Raw genomic sequence first — 19157 nt, 5'->3', positions numbered from 1 at the left:
ACGGCAGATACGCATACAAGTCAAGTTCGAAAATTCTATAAACATATGATTCTTCTGCATTAAGCAAAAATTTTAAAACTAAAAATCTTTTTTTACACGTTTCATGTTTCAACATATTATATGGTCGAATGTCGGCATATACATCCAATCCCAAAAAAAAAAAAAAAATCGACGGCATTATAACTAAGCTTTCAAAACTCTTTCAAAATTCTTGTGATAAATTTGTCGATTATGCTTTGGAAACTTAAGCTTTCTGTTAAATAATTTCCGAGTAAATTCGTTTTAATATCTTCTTGGTTCCACTTAAGAATCCAAATGGTATACACAAAGTCTCGATCGAGAAAAAAATACCTTGTTTACTTTGAAATTTTTTTTGCTGAGACGCTACAACACGTAGCTACTTTTACATATACAAATACAGACTTCCCTCATATAACACGGTACTCATTAAAGACTGTTTCGATAGAATAAGATAAAAAATTTGCGAATGTTATAAAACGGTTTTGATATAACACGAGTTCAAAAAATCAAATATGTCTCGCCGTGGATTTTCTTAATTACATTTAACTTTTACTTTTATTTCATCGTTAATTAGAGGAGTTTCAATTAACATTGCGATACAAAATAGATAAGCTAAGATATTTGATGAAAAATAATTTTGTGGTCATGATTTTGTATTTCATCGTCGTATTGTATTTCATATTTTTTTTACAGAAACTTGATATTTACTTACATTTGCGTTTAAATGTATGTTTGGAACGAAATTGAAGCTATCATAAAATTTTACAGGTTAAGGTTTGGTTTCGATGTAACATGGTACACATTGCCTTGATTTATGTCTGTTCACGTGTTTTCACGTATAACATGGCTTCGATATAAAATAAAACAAATGTCGATAAGACAGAGTTCACATTACTATTCATCAAATAAATAGCAAATCTTCGCGGAATACGTTTTCAATGCAGTGTGTTGTGAATTAACCATACTACGCGAAGGAGGCCTGTATACACGCATGCATTTGGCTACGCTTATCCCTCAAATCAATCTTACGGCGTAGAATCATAAATACGCCTTTAAAATATTGCTCATAGAAACCACGTGTTTCCCTTCCTTTTCACTATAGACAGAATGGATCAGATAGTATGAGAAAAATCGTTAATATATTCGTTTACAAAAATTGGTTCGCCGATACGCGAACAATATAAACTTTCTCAAAATTAATGAAAACAAGTATGTGTGAAATTCAATATTTACTTCTAAACACCCACCGAACATCTACCAGCTCGGGCCCGGGGATTTGCCCACAATTTTGATAATTATACGCGGCATTGTTCCATAAGATTTTAATATATAAAAACATCGACATTTTCTAAAGCTAATCCAACCCACCCTTTAATACATAGTCAAACTAAAGTGGCTCAGGGAAGAGGTATGATTTCTTCAGGTTATCGCGTTCTACTTCACTCCATTTCATTTTGCTGTTTAAGCTCTGTTATTTGACACCCTTATGAAGGAAGTTTCTAAAGTGAAAAGCTTAAGACGGAGAAACTGGCGGCTGTCATTTGGTATATACAATATGGTATATACAGTATAGTACATCGTATAGTTATTGGAAGCAAAAGTGCAAAATCACAGCGTGGTGGTGTGGACAAAATCCCCCGGAATGTCCGAGTTTTCTTGCTGACACGACAGACATCCATCCAGCCATTGATAAATACATAAGAGATTATAATGTGCTTAAACGAATATATTCGTTGAATATTTGTCTTATCAACAAATTACAAATCAGAACACAATCCTAATAACATAAATAAAAATTTACAAAAAAAAGATTCCATATACTATAGAACTATCAAATAAGACAAAATTAGAAAAAATATAAATTCAAAATAATTTCGAAGAGAGCATAGATTCACGAGATATATCTGATTCTAGTTCATTCATGAATAGCATGCAAAATATATGGAATGAGATATGTCACGGATCACTCATAACTCCATCTCTTTTCTTTATACGTAAAGAACTGAACAACTGACTCTTGGAGGGTAAATTTGTTCTTCAGACCAAATGTCATTATTAAACTTTTACTATTCACGGGGTTCACTAAATGTATAGCCTTTCCATTTAATTATATTAGGGGACTTTTCCTTCTTTAAGTAGTAAGTAACCTTGGAAACCTATTAATTAATATATGAAATGGGTTATCCACTAACTCTGGCCAGTAAACGAAACCAGAACAAATAATTTAGTCCAGCCGCAAGATTGTAACAGTGGAAGACACAAATTCACTTCTTCGCTGAAATTGGGAACGTTATTCAATTCGTTTGTCGATTAACCGAAAAGGATTGGGTATTGGAAAAATGGACTACTCGATAAACTTTACTAATGCCATCAATGAAGTGCATGTAATAGAGTGCAAGGCCTATTCCAATCTTCTTCCCTTACCATGACGGATAATATGACTTAAACTCTAAAGCAGCAAACGAATGTAAAAGTTTCCAAAAAAAACTACTTTCCTCCCATATAAACTTAACTAAGGAAAAATTTAAACAGTTGGGCAAAATTATCATCGAATGTGAGTGTGTTTGTAAAGAATGATGTACAAGCCCACACCACACCATTATCATCAATCGATAATTGCTTTCTCTGTTGTTTTCAATAAATCAATTTAAAGAAATCCAACAAACAAAATTTTTCTTGATTAATTTTAATTAATTTGAAAGCATTAATTAAAGAAATATTTTAATTACAAATGTAAATGTTATTAGAAAACAATGATTATTCGATTTTAAACATTTCCAAAGAATTGCATTAATACTTGATTAAATACAATTCAAGTAAATTAATATATAGGATGTAATTATCAGAAAGATATTATTTGCAATAATTACGCCTCTTATTACAAAAATCCCTTTTTCCTACATGTATTTATTAATTTGCGTTCCTGTCCGGTCACTTTTACCATTCAATGCGGCACTTCTACAATTTTCAAAATTGTTGTAGATATACAAAAAAAAATAGGTCTGATCTTAAGATAATGGTGAGGTAAATGCTTAAAAAAAAATTGTTTTATATGAACTTAAGATGTGTTACCACATAAGTGTCCTAAAGCCTAAAAGCGGATTAGCATTCATTAGCTGTTTTCCATGTTTTCATAGTTGCGAGTATTTTTGCTAAGTTTTCAAAAGCAAAAATTTTGGTAGAATTACCTAAATCTTACCTTCAGTCCGTCATAATCGTTTATTTCAACTTAGCAGGGCACTCCCATTATCACTAAACCTTACACAATAGACGTAATAGAAGAAGTAAGTATTTGTTGCTTGTTTTAACTTCTACTACGTGTGGGTGCAAAATAAAATACGACTTTGATCATATTTTGTGCATTCATTTTTATATTAATTCCTTCATTTTAGCCCATTATTTACTTCAAATTTATGATAATTACATAACTTGCCTTAATTTCAATTTTTTCAATGTATCTGAAATTATCTTTTGTTAAGGCCCCGCTGTGGGTCTAAACTTGTGGTTCCACGGCTATATAATATTATTACGTTTAACCGTTTCTCGCATCTGGCTTCATTCTTTTCAAGTCTATCCACTGTGCTGATGTATTCTCGCATAACTTCTATCATGTACGGCATAGCAAAGACCTTAATATTATGTTTGCAAGCGATTTCTGCTAAAGCATCAAGTCCCAATAAGCTGCGAAACGATCGTCCACACCATACTCCAAAAGCCATACCATTAACTCCTTAGCAATCTTTTGTTTATCAGATTCAACGGTCCTTCCTTATATAAGTAATCTTTTTTCAATAGCCCTATACTGCAGTTGTTATTGCCTTTGTATAAAGATAAATAGAATTCTTCGGAATTAATTTAATTAACGTTTTTTCAAGACAATGGTGCCCGAATTATCGAACACTTCTATAGAGTAGCGTAATCCTTGATAAGGTTTTTCTTCATAAATCAATCAGAGCTTCATTGGTAGCGTTGTTATTTAATAATTGTACTGAACGTAGGTATCACCTAATCAACGCCATATGTCCTGTTTTTATAAAGAAGCCCACAGCTCTATAGTGAGTCTACTCTACTAGGCATAGGATATCGTTGAACAACAACGGGTTATAACCTAAGTGCAAGTGAAATTGAAAGAGCATCTTCTTGCAGTTGATTCCAAACGACAATTTGGTTTGCTATGTCAGAAGCATTACATTTGTCCAGACGGTTGATGTAATCTATGACCCTAGCGCGATCAACTTTATCGGCTGTCATTATCGAAAAGTTTGATCAACCAAAAAGACTGAAGAATCTAAAAGGATTTTCTTCAATACCCAATAAACTCTTTGGGTAGAATAACGGCGACAAAGCTCTTAACTGAGCCCAAGATATGATATAAGATGACGTTGTCGCTTTTTCGAACGATTCGCGCTGGCATTGCCCTCTTCCTGGGCGCCATGGTTCGAACAATAACCACCAACTGCGCGCCAACTGTCATTGCATTGGTTATTGGATTAAAGGAAACGTTGTGAGTTTTTGCTCGAATCCATCCTCCGCGCTTGGTTTTAGAAAAAGGTGGTCCAAAGAGCTTGATGATCCCAACATTACGAAAAGGCTGTATATGTGTTTGGTTAGACCCATACTCGAGTATGCCTCTGTTGTGTGGTCCCCTTTATATAGGTGCTATGTAGATTCAATTGAATCTGTTCAAAAGCAATTCTTGCTGTTTGCCCTTAGAAATTTTGGGTTGGAATCCGATTGCCTCTCTTCCTCCCTATGAAAATAGGTTGCTCCTGCTGTCCTTACCGTCTCTTGAGAGTCGTAGGTTTGTCCTTTATAATCAAAGTAATAAATGGTGCTATTGACTTGCCTTTATTACTTGGTGAAATAAGCTTTAATGTCCCTAACCGCTTCTCTAGGCACTTTATCTTGGTTAAGCTTAGTCAGTGTAAATATAATTATGAGCTGTTTAATCCGCTCAAAGTAGTTTGCAAGAACCTAAATGACGTCTATCACTTATTCTCGTTATCGGACTCTTTAAAATTCATAAAAGCAACATTGCTTAATGCGCGTAATTTACCTATGTCGTACTTAAACTTGCTCTTAACCTTAAAAAGTCATTATGATTTGAAAATTAGTTGTTGTTAACTATTATCGGTTGCCAAGCTTATGCATGTTTGGGATGGCTTAGGGGTTCACTTGCAATTTGGTCCTGTACCGGCTGCAAGTGTGGCTCTATGCTGGTTGTGTACATGCTTTTTTTCTTTTTCCTTTTTTTTTTCCGTCTTATTTGTTTTATTGTACTTATACTAAGTTATATTATTAATTTAATATAAGTTTTGCTTTAAGCGCCAATTAAACTTGACTGTTATTTGTTTAGTCGAGTTTCATGTATAAGTAGAATTAAAATAAATAAAATAAATAAAAGCAATACGTTTGGTTGGCTCCATACAACTCTCACATACTAGAAACTCTAGCCTAGTAGTGAAATTTATGAACGATTTCGTTTTTCTACTTCTTCATTTAATTCGTTATACAGTAAATTACCCTTTTACCGCCAAAAGCAAGTTTTAATAAAGTCCTCGGAAGTATCGAAATTATCGTAATATAAATTCAAAATAAAATATTGGGCGATTTCGAATCTGTCGCACAAAATAATTAAAAATAATCGATCAGTTAGCTCTACTTCCTTTAGAATATCATTAACAAGCTTAGCGTTGTAGCCATTTCATTCGCAACATGTACGTTCGACTTCTCTAGTTTGGTTGATTTTGCATGCAGTCTGGATATACCTGAACTGAGGTTGAGGATCGTTGAAATACATATAAGTATATATAATACAATTTAATATAAATATATATGTAATATAATACAGTATAATACAAAAATATTGTATATAATATAATAATAATAATTAAGAGTCCGAAAATAAGATTTATAATTATATGCGCATGTAATAATAACAATACGATGATATTTATTTATTTAAAAGGCCGGTATTTAAAAGGACGTCAGAAGAAATCTCGTTACTAAAATTCCGCACAAGTTACGTTTACTAAGACAATAATACATAGCTATAGGACCTAAGCAATAGAAGGATCTTTGTACGAACTCTCGAAGAGATCGTTTAAAGCATTGGCAGTTAATTGTTGGTGATATTTGGTAGCGATTTGTACACAAATTTGCAAATCCTGGCGCATAATCACATATAAAAAATATAACGCTCGCTTTCTTTTTAAAATATTTTTACTAAAGGGCTGAATGCTAAAGTAAAAGCTAACTTTCAGTTACGTGCTTACCCCCTGAGTCACTGAGGAGCTGATTATCTATTTTTTAATTAACTACCGCTCGTTTGAAAAGCCTACCTTGGGAATCATTTGTATGAGGATTATGTATGACTTATATCATTCGACATTTATTTCGAAAAAATTATAGGAAAATAAGGAGCGATTTTAACGTTTGTTTTGCTTACACTCGTACAATTAATAATAAAACAAGAAAAACGTAAATAAAAACAAAATTATGCAAAATTTTTGATAAAATGTAATGAAACGAAGTAATTTCATATTATTCATACAATTTCTCATTTTCATTTGTAAAGAAAACTTTAAATTGTAAACTTTAACTTTGGTTTTTATATAATATTATGTTTACACATTAATATATGAATTTATCTATAAAGAATATACAATGTTTTAAAATTAATTGCAAATCATTCCTAGTTTTTTATTCAATAAATAAAAGTAAGCTATTTAAAAACATCTTAAAGCGGATTTATTTAATTCAATACAATTCAATTTAAAAGTGCAGGAGATATGCCGGTTATTCTATCCTCCGTTATTCGCCTCAATTGCAAGGCCTCTAGAGAAAAGTTGACACCGTCGTCAAAGTAAGCTTGCATTGATTCAGGAAATCAAAAGGTTACTGCCATAATTTCTATATGGTCGCAGTCCTTGCGAATAAAATATTGATATGTGTATGCGCAAAACCATTTATATATGTAGATTAACTCAGCACCAGCCCACTAAAGGTATATTTTCCTTTTTTTAGTGATAAAGAAGATTGATTAGATAAAAAATTTAAACAAATGGCAAGATATTGGAGAAGACCAATTTTTGAAACGCATCATATTGAGCAAGTTTTTACGACATCGCTTGTGCAAATTGCATTGTATTTGAACGACCATGAGAATAAAAAATTTGATGAAATTTAAAAAATAGCCTTTATAGCTTGCCTTCCATTTTTTACAAAATAATGCATATCATGCAAAAAACTAAAATCTCATTTTTTTCGATTCAGAACGATGTTATCCGTTACGTTTTTGGCGAAAAACGGAAATTTCAGTTTTTTCGATTTACGGCAATGTTGCTCCTTACATTTTTGACAAAAAACGAAAATTTCATTTTTATCGATTTAGAGCGAAAAACGGAAATTACATTTTTTTATATCATAAACCAAAATTTGCAAAATGTGTATTAGTGTAAAATAAACAAAAACTACCTATATACCTTTAAAATTTAAAAGAAACGATCATTATTTCTTCTTTTTGTTTTATTTAAATACTTACTTCAAGACGTAGATAATCATATAGAGTTATTTAATTTGGCTTTTAATGAAATTTCGAGCAGCAAATGGCGAATGGATGAGCATTGGTTAATCAACATATAATCATATGTTAATTAAGAAGATGCATATACTTTTAGCAGAAAAATCGAAAATCACTATTAGTTTATACAAATAATAATAATAAATAAACACAAGAATCCGGCCTAGAAATGTTCTAATCCGTTTTTCGTACAGTGTGAATGTAAAATTAAATGATTTTGTACTAAAAGCACTTCATTTTATTGAGAAAATACAACTCTGTTTCTTTGTCTCTATTATATTATTATTTTTTGTCATTCTGCATTTCTTAACCGGAAAAGGCGTTGTGACGAATCTGGCAGCATTTAAAAAATATGTTCTTTTTATTGCGAACGCTATTTCTGTTTGCATCGACGGTAGTTTTTCCAAAAGAAAAAGTAAGTAAATTGTGTGCACAGACTTTAAGATAATGCAACAAAAAAATGGTATTTACGGTCTTTTCTTCTCTATAATTTTACCGAAACAAAAATAAAATTATTTACGAAGGCTGCGAAGCTGGAAAATTGTTTGAGGTTATGTGTGTGCAATGCAAGTGTCAAAATATGTATATTGAAATAAAAAAGGTGCACGTGTGATATTGCAAGTCCAAAACTAAAATCAGAAAGGCATAATATTACACCCTCTTTGATATTCAACTGGACAATATCAAATTTTATGATTTACTATTCCTCTTAAGGATATCGGCTTAAAGATAAACTCCTTAATAAAGTTCAAAAATCAACATTTTCATGTACATTATGTAGTGTTTAAAACTTGGTCTAGGATTAATAAATAAATACTTTTGCATTGCAATTGCAGGATGGCTGAAGTTATGGAAAATGTTACGGAAACATTCGAGGAGCAGCCACCCATTGAGACGGAGGGTGCTGAGACTCTAATGGAAACTAACATGATGACAACCACAGAGTTGCCAGAAATTAAATTATTTGGTCGCTGGTCTTGTGATGACGTTTCTGTAAATGATATATCGCTGGAAGATTACATTTCTGTTAAGGAGAAGTTCGCACGTTATTTACCACACTCTGCCGGTCGCTATGCTGCCAAACGATTTCGTAAAGCCCAATGCCCAATTGTCGAACGCCTAACGTGTTCACTAATGATGAAAGGCCGCAATAATGGTAAAAAGCTTATGGCATGTCGTATCGTTAAGCATTCTTTCGAAATCATTCATTTGCTAACCGGCGAGAATCCTTTGCAGGTAACTTTTTTTGACCCATATTTTTCAAAAACGTCTTGTGCTAAACTATTAAAAATGAATACATGAAATGTAAACCAATTCTTTAGTAGGTAGATCGAGACGTAAATTATAATTGAATTACTTAAAAGAGTTCAAATGCCAGCGCATTGAAAGCATTTGACAATAAATTGTAGTAATTACACGTGAAACATGGAAAAACGTTGTGATTTAATTAATCAAACTTTATGTTGCAGATTCTTGTTAGCGCTATTATCAATTCGGGTCCCCGTGAAGATTCCACGCGTATAGGTCGTGCTGGTACCGTGCGTCGTCAAGCTGTTGATGTGTCGCCTTTGAGACGTGTGAATCAAGTAAGTACTTTTCACTCAATCAAAAACTTAATCGCCTGGGACAATATCTTTCCTATTTTCATATAAAATATATGAAAGACTATAACACCAGGCAAGAATAAAATTCATGTTTAATCCGTAGCATTATTGCACCCAATATGAATGGTCTTTAGTGTATGAATCAACATAACAATAACACTCTATAATAATTGCAAATATTCCGGGTATTGTTGTACGTTGTTGGAATTCTAGAGAAATATAATATATTAGGTGGTGAAGGATTTCCCTACCTTTATAATGAAAACGACTAAAGTACAGTCACACTGTAATTAGCCTCGTAGCAGCATTGTGTGGGTTAAAATTATTAATTGTTAGAGCTGATAGATTTGAATTCCTAGTGGATGATAATATTAATTTTTTCTTCATTACGATCAGGTCGTAGATATAGTACATCTATGAGTTTACATGTTATGGAATACTTACTTATTCGTAGCATTTTTCCCAACATTATCATAAGTGTTTGTAAAATGTTCTTTAAATTTGAAAAAACAAGTAAATGGAAAGCGAGCAGTATTAGAAGGTTCAGTTTTAAGCTGGATGTGAATTATTCCTTTGATATAAACATCTTTTTTATGCTAAAATCTAATACGTTGTAATTTTGCATTTCAGGCCATTTGGTTATTATGCACTGGCGCTCGTGAAGCGGCTTTCAGAAATATTAAGACTATTGCCGAGTGTTTAGCTGATGAATTAATTAACGCTGCTAAGGTTAGTAAATATTGGTTTTATTCTTCTAATTTTTTTTTAGGTCTACTTAAATGCTATGCAATGTTTTGCCAAATTGCTTTGTTTCGCTTGTAGACTAAACGAAGAAGGAATGAACTTTAGTTTTATTATCCTAGCAATAAAATGAAGCGTTTATTCAATTATTGCTCGAGAAACGTAAAACTACATTTATTTTTAGCGGAGAGTGCTTAATTTGTAGTCCTCTCTAATGCCATGTTGCGTCTATGAGAATGTAACAACATGGCCTCGCTTATGGACGAGATTAAATAGAAAGTTTTATATATCCTAGCATTTGAAATTATTTAAAAGATTTTCCAAATGCACGAGGAACATAAAACTACACCTAAATATGCTTTGTTTGAGAATTTAATTTGCGTAATTTTCTCTTATTCCAGGGCTCCTCAAATTCGTATGCTATTAAGAAAAAAGACGAATTGGAACGTGTTGCCAAATCAAACCGATAAATGCTGCATACATTTATTTTGTGTACATAAGTTTAGCGCAACATTTTTTAAATAATAAACACAACTATAAAAAAATTTATATAATTTTTGTATAAGTACTTTTTTTCATGTTAAAAGAAATTTTTGCGTTCATATATTCGAACTAAATTGGGTTTTATGGTGTATTTCCAATTCTTTTAGAGCGATTTTCTCCTTTATTTCTAATTCGCGCATTGCTATTCTTTCCTTCATTTCTAATTCGCGTTGTTTTAGTTCAGCTTGCCATTGTTGCTCCCGAGCATTCAATTCATACTGTTTTTGGAATTTCTCCCTCTCAAGTTGAAATTTTTCCAATTCTAATTGTTGTTGCTTTTCTCTCAATTGAAATTCTCGCAAATGTTTCTCCCTCTCCCAGATCTCGTCATGTTTCCTTTCAAATTTTTCCTCAACGCCCGGTATATTCTGTATTGAATTAGGAATATCATTATCCGTCTGTTGTTGTTCATTCAATTGCAGTAAATCTGAACGAATTTTCAAAGCATTAGAATTAGAATGATATGTGCTATCGGAATTTGTTCCAGATAATTCAACTATATCTATGTGGGTGTCATTAACTGACGAATCGTAGATCTCTTGTTTATTTTCCATCGATATTTTCATAAAATTTGTAGAATTTTGAAAACTATCGCTATCCGAAAGCACCTCATTACTAATAACATATTCAGATTTCTTATTAAAAACATCATGTTTATCAGCAAAAATTTCATCTAATTCATTGAAGTATGGACAAATTCGGTGTACCGCTTCTGAAAAGTTCAAAAGAGAATATGAACTTTTCAAATAAAATGCGAATAACTACCTTTGTCTAGCTCTAGCAAATTTGCTGTTGAGTTTTTAGCTTTCGCATATGAAGTTCGTAAGTTTCTGACCTTATAACGTACTAAATTCCATTCTGTTGGAAATACCGTTTCATCTATAAATCTTTTATAGAATATTTGAGCTGTGGGTTTCTATGCAGAAGGAAAACAACAATAAATAAATATGGTAAATACATTTATTACCCTCTAGCAGAGAAAGATTTTCGCGCATTTGACTTGTCGCACAAAATCCTGCTCGCATATATCCTCCATATGGATGTTCTGACCTTCAAAGGTCACTTTAAGCGAGTATGGAAATTCCTAATTGTATTTGCAAGAGCTTACCTCAAATTTATCAATGTTTTCTTTAAGAAATTTCAATATTTTTCGGTGTTCATCTTCTGACCATTTTCTGTTTGGTGCTTTCCGTTGTCTTCTCTTGAAAATCTATATAAATAATTCTATCGAAGTGTAAATTTATTATTGTCTAATAATTCTGACCTTTTTCCGACATTCCATTTTTGTTTTTGTTAAAATTTCTTGCCTTCTTAACCTTAGTTACACAAATAACACATTCTCCTTTGTGTATAAGTGGGGTATATTTGCAATACTATTTTTTATATACACATCTACATATACACAATTTGTTAACATCACTTATATGTGAAGTGAATTAAACGGATTATCAAAAATTAACTTTTAATAAAATAATTGTGATAATAATTATCTGTAGTAATAAATATTAAAGTAATAACAATCTTCGAGTATTTTACTAAAATAGAACAACAAAAAGATGCTCTCTGTGTTAAAGTTGTGTTAAGAGAGTTCGTATATAAACATTAGTTGTGAGAAGAAGACAATACCAATTGTCTGAATACTGCTATAGTTATGTGTATTATTATACACTGCTGTGTATACTGCTCTAGAAATAAGAATTAGCGGCAACGTTTAACTTACATCAAACTTTACAGGCTTCCGGTTTTAGAAGTCAATAAATTAATACTGAAAGTGTACGTTGTAACATTGTAACGTTACGTTGTGATCGATCAGTGATTAGCAATAAATGTTTAGTATATTTGATTGTAGTGTGCGTATGAAAAGAAAGATTTAAATTAAATGCAATAAAGTAAAATCATGTAATAAAATCATTATAAGATCATAAAAAGAAAGAAGTTCTTTTTTTTTTTTAAATAAATAAATGTTCATTAAAGTTTAATTTAATGAATTGGTTTTAAAATTAAGTAAAGTTTTTTTTTTTATTAAATGAAACAACAAGTGATTATTTTCTAATAAATAATAATAATTTTATAAATTGTTTACGCAACTTAGCTCAGGAATAGATTAGCAAAACTTGTGTATAACAAGGTAAAAATTTAATTGATTTAATTAAAAAATTTCTTACGACATCTCTTATAGAATAATGGAAGAAAAAAGGATTTAACGCCATTTTTCTCAATACAATGCTTTACACGCAAACAAAACGAAAAAAAAAAATATTTACAGTTAACTGGAGAAAGAAAAAAAAGAGAAAATTGTCCAAAAGATGCTATATTCAGCTTTGGTCGAAACTTGCGATACGCTCTACGGTTTTACGATTTTATTATGACTGCGTCTGAAAAAACAGTAAAGTGAAAATTGCACATTTATGTAACAAAAATTAAAATTGTTTACAAAAACAATAAGTCTTCAGAACTAATATTTCTTGCAAATAGGTTAAAAAAGTTTTTTTCATGACAGACCCATAATTTGTTAAGCGATCACTTCAGTTGATTCAAATCAATATATTTACATAACGTACATTAAGCCGTAAAGGCATTCAGGCTATTCTGTCTGTTTAAAATTGACTGCTTGGCCGCGAAAATAATGTTTCTAGAAGTTTAATTTTAATATTTAATGGCAATCTAGTTCGAACCGATATAATCTATGGAATGTTTGACATCAATTTTGCCTTTTTGATCCAAAGACCAAAATCGAAAAACGACGTGGTTTTAAATTCGCATTCATTAAGAACCTGAGGATATAGATGAAAAAATGGAAAATTGTGAAATTAATAAAATGTTATTTATTCCTTTACTCCTTCACTTATAAAGCACATCCGCCGAATATATGAAATTTTAAAGCAATTTTATTTATTTCATAGAATTTGGTTCATGTACCTACACATTTTCCCTTTCAATTAAAATTTTAAAAGCTTAAAAGGATGGCAGAACGTTTTCACAGGTATGTCAATAGAAATGATACTATTTTTATTTCTGCTTATAAGCAAAAAAGTCAATAAATATTCAATTTTCATTACATATGAAAACGATGTTAAAAACAAAAAAGCATTCGCCAGGATGATATATCAAAAATATATATGAATTGCAATGCGAATCAAATAACAACGCAGACTCAACTAACCCCAATTAATCAGCATATGCAACCACAGCGGTACTTTGGTACCGAGCTAACCAGTTTAGCTTCAGCCTTGAAAAGTGATTTTGATTATTTGACTAACGCAAGATTGTATTCTACGCCTATATCGAGATCTGTTGTCGATTTAAATAACAATCGTATATCTTTGTCAGAATACAGTGGTAATCGTAATACTAATTAATTATTGTTATTCTAGCAAATTCTTAACATACATGCGCTTATTTAATTTCTTCAGTAAACAATTACACTACCATGAACAGTCAAAATGCATATCATAATCATCAACATATACCAACACTAGTAACCAATCGCCATTATCCAAATGCTAATCAGTTAAATCAGAATAGCTTTCATCATAATCGTTTTATGCCCTATAGTCGTTCAACTTATTTAGCGAATCACCATGACCCTAATCATCAAACTAATTCTATTATATCGGGCGGTTTACCATCAAACAACAGATATTATGGAATGGCTCAATGTTCAGAAACTGTATTTCCAATCTGCCCGTCACCACTGATGGCCCCTTTATGCTACAATGGCCCATTAGTTCAGATGCCAGCAACAACAACAAGTTTACATTGCACTACCCCATCTACAGCCAGCTCTCTTACACAAAACTTGTTGGCTCCAGAACTAAATTATGTTGCAGTGACAGGAAAAACCACATCTACTATAAAAGACCAAGGCTCAAGTTGTACTGCAGTTGCACAGTCTACTACAAATAAAAGTCTCGTAACTTCTCTTGGTATGGCGAGCTCTGCGAACGTAACTCCAGCCAGAAGCACATGCGCCCCAACAAGTCCCAACGCTACCGCTGATACTGTTACGTTACAAATAACCAATTTAGATTATTCCATGGATGAAGCGAGCTTAAGAGCTTTCCTCCTTGGTCAATTGGAGCCTATAACTCCAGTAATTTCGCTAATTTTTGAGGGCAGTTCCTATGCAAAGGTTTCTGTGCCCGACATGTATGTAAGTTTTGATAACAATCTTACCTAAGACCAAACAAATTTTTTTTACTTTTTACTATAATGATCAATAGTTCGCAAAACTGGTGGTATCTAATTTACATCGCAAGAAAATTGGCCACAAGCGTATGTTGGTCTCTTATACGCGTGACTCTTCGCTTACCGAATTCAATACTCTACGTTGCCAAGTTGCTGGTTTATTAAAGGTATTAGAAAAGCGAAAATACGAGACATTAGATTTATTATAATGATGTGCGGTTTTAGGATGTTCCCTCTTACACTTTACCAATGTACAAGTTTCGAGAACTTTTCCAGTCGCGCTTCAAGACATCAATCAGTGTTTTGGATTTATATAAAATGCCAGATATTTGCATTATTAACGCTGACAACAATGAGGACAAATTTATTAGTTTGCATCCTGAGTTGGTCAATTCATTCGAGAGCTCACCTCTAATGGAAGGGTTGCAGCACAGTGTTCCTTATTGCACCATACACTTTAAACGAGAGCAACATAAAGGTTGGGCTGAACAAGAGATTGAACCTCTGCCTAATGTCTGCATGTCTATCGCGGAAATAGAGAACATTATACACCCGCTATTAAAAACTCATGCCGGCGATATCCCAATAGCATCTTTAGTACATTGTATAGAAGGACAATTGAATACACATATTATTCCCGATGAGAATGGAGTCAATTTGGAACATTTAGTTTGTTGTGTGCAAGGTATTCAAATACAAGTAAATAATTTTGGTATAAAAATACTAACTTGGGTGGACATAAATAACAATAATAACAACAAGGAAAAGGAGAATATAAACGCGGCCATCTGCGCTTTAGGAGGTGGGGGAAGTATTAGTAATGAGAAGGGTAATTCGCATGGGAAAAATCCAATAGCAGAAGCTTTACACCAAATCTCACGCGAAGTTATGGAGTTGGTGAAAATGTCGCCAAAAGCCACAATGAAATTCAATCGATTCATTCCGGCCTATCATAACCATTTTGGCAAACAATGCCGTGTCGCCGATTATGGTTACACCAAACTTATTGAACTCTTTGAAGCCTTGTCGCCAGTCATACAAATCATGGGGGACGGCGAGAATCGACAAATAACACTTACGCATCGCATACAAGTACGACGTTTTACTTCGGATCTATTAAGGATATTACGAACACATTGGAGCAAATCAATATTATTGTCCCAACTACCGACCATTTTTGCTCAAACCCAGAATCGTCAATTTGATATAACCGACTATGGCGTTTGTGAACTGACAGACATATTCGATGGTTTGGTTAACACAAATATTGTGCTAATAATGCCGGCTCACGGTGGTAAGGATTTGTTAATATCAATGCCTAAGCGCGAGCAGACTTCGAACGAACTGGAAAAAACTTGTATATTTGCTGGCGAAGTTGTTGAACTGTTTCGCAATGCACCTCAATATAGTATATTGTTTCAAAAATTTGTTCGTTCTTATCATTACCACTTTGGCTATCAATGTCGTTTAAGCGATTACGGGTTTTTGAGGTTGGCTGATCTTCTGGATGCTATTAATGGTGTTGTGGAAATAGAATTAACTAGTGATGAAGATAAGAAAATCTCGCTGTCACCTGTAATAGCACGCCGCATCTTTGCGAAACAATGCGAAGAACTTATTCGCGACATGACCGGTTCCCCTAACACATGCGTAAAATTAGATGAAGTATTAAAAATGCATAAAAAAAAATTCGGTTATCAAATGCAATCGCATGCTTTGGGTGCTAAGAATATGACTGAAGCTGTACAGTTGATGCCTTACGTTGAGGTAAATACTTTAATAAATAATCAAATAAAATGCAATTAAATAACGTTTAAAAATTTCTAGTTGACTATGAAGGGCGAGTGCTCCTGGATCATATGCCATGGTGAAGAAAAAAGTTTTCGTAATCAATGCTATCGAGCTTGTAAATATTTATTGACTTTAGAGGGAGAAAAGTGTGAACAGAAGGGCGAAAATTTTGAAGCAGAGAAAACTCAACTAACCTTAACAAATTTCATCTCTAATTTTAATGAGAAACACAAAGAAGACTTAACTGAAACAAAATTGCGGGCCATGAAGCATGCGATTGAAGTAAGAATTCTCATGATATTTTCTACGGAATTTAAAGTTAATTTTTTTATCGACAGTTAAAGTTCAAAAATAATGAATACTATCCTTGCCTAACGAATTTTATTAAGTTCTTAATGAGTATAGTATGTCTATTGGAAAGCAAATCATCCATGACAGTGTTGGAAATCAAAAGCGCTCTCGACTGCGACATTCAGACTATATCCCAGTACGGCTATCCAAGTTTATATTCGCTAATTACATCACATACCGATATCTTTAATGCTGGTCCCATTCCCACGCAGGAAAAAGCAGTGGTTACGCTCGTTAAGAACACTGAAAGTAAGTTTGTACTGACGTAAACATACAAATGTGATAACTTAAAAATAAACCCTTTCACAGTGCATTTGAAAGCCTTCGCGAACAATAAATCTCTGTTTGATGCTTTGAAGTTGCCCTTCAGTAAACAAAAAGCCATGCGCTCTACTCGAACGCCTCTAAGTGAACGCAATACCCATGGCTCACTTGCAAATAATCAAAAGCCGCCACCAGTCAAAACTCGAACTCTGTCGAACGATGTTGGCAATACGAGTTGCAATTCATTTCAACAGGCGGTCAGTTCCAATCACCTACTCTTAAATGTCAGTGGTAAAAACGCTTCCAATACGCAAAACAATTTAAGTAGCTATTCTTCCGCGCATTCTTCATTGGAATCGAATGCTTTAGATACTTCGCTCATTGCTTCAATTGGCAAAGAAAATTCATTAAACTCTTCAGCAACTCTTAGCAATTCATTTAGTGGCAGCAATCAGTCTTATTCGTCGTGTTTCACTGGCGACCTTAACAACAGTAACAATAATAATAATTTAAGTAACATAAATTTGCCGCCACCATATGCAGTAATGCCAGTGTCATCAGCATCCTCCGCTTTGGTTTTTACTGATCAGATAATTAATAACCAGCATCAGCAACAAAATCATCATCATCTTCGACAAGCATTTTATTCGAACACTAACTTGTCTGATCGACGTCACAATTCTGCATTTTATCAGCAGCAAATTCCGACATATTTAGGTAATAAGATAACAAATAACAACGAGTTGAATTGTACGGCATATGTTAAAACAACGGAAGCTTCGACAGGCTTTTACGAATTAGTCAATAACATGCGCATGTGCCCTATGTACCAGCCTCCAAAACCGGATACACCTCCTGCAGATGTAAGTAATCTAAATCTTTTTTCTTTCAGATCTTTCAATTTGCTTTTAGAGATACGCACAAGGCAATAGTTAGCACAGATTACAAATTGATTTATATTCGGCGTTTGCCAAAAAATGTTGATCACTTTTTCACTTGAAAAGGACATTTATTGAGGAAAATTGTTACATCGCGCTGGGTACGGCAGAACTTCCCATTCGAGCTGCAAGAGTGTATCTTGACGAATGCTTGCAACAAATGGCAAAAAAAGGCATATTCAGGCAATTCATGCCGCCGAACCAAAACTGGCAATGAGGATATGATCGGACAGCATCGCCATAAGCCTATGAACCTATGTTTGGCGAGCTTCGGCAGTAGATTTCTTCAAACAAACAACAAAAGAAATGAATTTGGAAGAAGAATTTTGAGCACCCCATGATTAGCGTCGTCCTACGATGAATTAATCAATGATATTAAATGGAGAACTATTATTTTATATAGAGGAAAATCAAAACCCTCGAATTCAACCGTTATGTACACTAGTATCTTCCATTTCTTTATCAGTTTTACCTGCGGAAGGCGCTGATCAAAATTTTTGCAATCACCTAATACATCAATTTAGAAAAGTCTAACGCGTTTTTGTAGCGGACACGGCTTGTTCACATATCTTAACTTACATTTAAGTTCTCCCCTTGGAATGCTAAATATTTGCATTCCAATTACTCTACTTTAGACAGTAAATGCCAATTTAATGATCGATTATTCAGTCCAGTTGAACCAGTTTGCTTTCAAAGCCATCTCCATGTCATTGTCTTAACCATTTATATTGTAGATTATATCAAGAAATACTGTAAAAAAATTGTAGAGAAAGAGAAAGAGAGAGAGAGAGAGAGAGACTGAGTAAATTCGACAATTTAAAAATGCTGCAGGAATGAGTGGAAATTTTTTATTTGTTGCTTTTCTTCGTTTTTTTAGAATACACCATTTTGGATTGATCCGATTTGGACTAATAATAATAATAATAGTGCCGAAAGACCACCGAATGATTTGGTAAGCTTATGCAATATTTTTCCCTTTCTTTTATACCAATGATGTTTGAAGTTTTAAATCTTGCCTTTTCTTAGCTAAATATACGTCTTCCCGAGCTTAGAGCCCTTAACGTCTTGCCAATGCTTCTATCACCTTATTCTATTTCAAAAATTGAAAATATGAAACAAGTTTTCAATTTTGAA

General features: G+C 33.0%; 3 protein-coding genes and 2 non-coding genes across 8 annotated transcripts in view; 4 read left to right on the top strand and 1 right to left on the bottom strand.

The window, feature by feature from the left end:
* The first annotated feature begins 7922 nt into the window (after nucleotides 1-7922).
* On the top strand, nucleotides 7923-10496 carry LOC119634023 (40S ribosomal protein S5a). Of its 2 annotated transcripts, none has more exons than XM_038027927.1 (5): nucleotides 7923-8018; nucleotides 8440-8839; nucleotides 9073-9189; nucleotides 9838-9936; nucleotides 10350-10496. In XM_038027927.1, exons 2-5 carry the CDS (start codon nucleotides 8441-8443, stop codon nucleotides 10416-10418), a joined length of 684 nt encoding a protein of 227 aa, XP_037883855.1. In that variant the 5' UTR covers nucleotides 7923-8018; nucleotide 8440; the 3' UTR covers nucleotides 10419-10496. The 2 variants fall into 2 exon arrangements, with proteins under 2 accessions (XP_037883855.1, XP_037883854.1); XM_038027926.1 differs by lacking the exon at nucleotides 7923-8018 and adding an exon at nucleotides 8229-8371.
* Nucleotides 8216-8374, top strand: LOC119634272. The gene has a single exon (XR_005246945.1). It is a non-coding gene; the product is annotated as a small nucleolar RNA psi18S-1854 (small nucleolar RNA).
* Nucleotides 10148-10299, top strand: LOC119634273. The gene has a single exon (XR_005246946.1). It is a non-coding gene; the product is annotated as a small nucleolar RNA psi28S-1192 (small nucleolar RNA).
* On the bottom strand, nucleotides 10482-12372 carry LOC119634022 (DNA ligase 1-like). Of its 2 annotated transcripts, none has more exons than XM_038027924.1 (4): nucleotides 11756-12372; nucleotides 11600-11701; nucleotides 11257-11407; nucleotides 10482-11203 (listed from the first exon to the last, which is right to left on the bottom strand). In XM_038027924.1, the coding sequence occupies exons 1-4, from the start codon at nucleotides 11771-11773 to the stop codon at nucleotides 10548-10550; spliced, it is 927 nt and encodes a 308-aa protein (XP_037883852.1). In that variant the 5' UTR covers nucleotides 11774-12372; the 3' UTR covers nucleotides 10482-10547. The 2 variants fall into 2 exon arrangements, with proteins under 2 accessions (XP_037883852.1, XP_037883853.1); XM_038027925.1 differs by having other exon boundaries at nucleotides 10482-11200.
* A 137-nt stretch (nucleotides 12373-12509) lies between these two features.
* The window catches only part of LOC119633961 (meiosis regulator and mRNA stability factor 1), a 6804-nt gene continuing 156 nt past the window's right edge, over nucleotides 12510-19157 (top strand). Inside the window, exons 1-11 of one of the 2 annotated variants that reach the window (XM_038027814.1) lie at nucleotides 12510-12619; nucleotides 13395-13474; nucleotides 13580-13830; nucleotides 13905-14644; nucleotides 14715-14846; nucleotides 14905-16446; nucleotides 16507-16752; nucleotides 16809-17070; nucleotides 17131-17948; nucleotides 18901-18975; nucleotides 19050-19151. In XM_038027814.1, the coding sequence (XP_037883742.1) occupies nucleotides 13455-13474; nucleotides 13580-13830; nucleotides 13905-14644; nucleotides 14715-14846; nucleotides 14905-16446; nucleotides 16507-16752; nucleotides 16809-17070; nucleotides 17131-17948; nucleotides 18901-18975; nucleotides 19050-19151 (4188 nt within the window). In that variant the 5' untranslated portion in view covers nucleotides 12510-12619; nucleotides 13395-13454. The remainder of the gene's footprint in view (nucleotides 12620-13394; nucleotides 13475-13579; nucleotides 13831-13904; nucleotides 14645-14714; nucleotides 14847-14904; nucleotides 16447-16506; nucleotides 16753-16808; nucleotides 17071-17130; nucleotides 17949-18900; nucleotides 18976-19049; nucleotides 19152-19157) is intronic. The other variant, XM_038027815.1, reaches the window with a different exon arrangement.

Source organism: Glossina fuscipes, unplaced genomic scaffold (assembly GCF_014805625.2).
Source record: "Glossina fuscipes isolate IAEA_lab_2018 unplaced genomic scaffold, Yale_Gfus_2 2, whole genome shotgun sequence".
Taxonomy (NCBI): Eukaryota; Metazoa; Arthropoda; class Insecta; order Diptera; family Glossinidae; genus Glossina; species Glossina fuscipes.
This window is presented reverse-complemented; position numbering and strand designations above follow the sequence as displayed.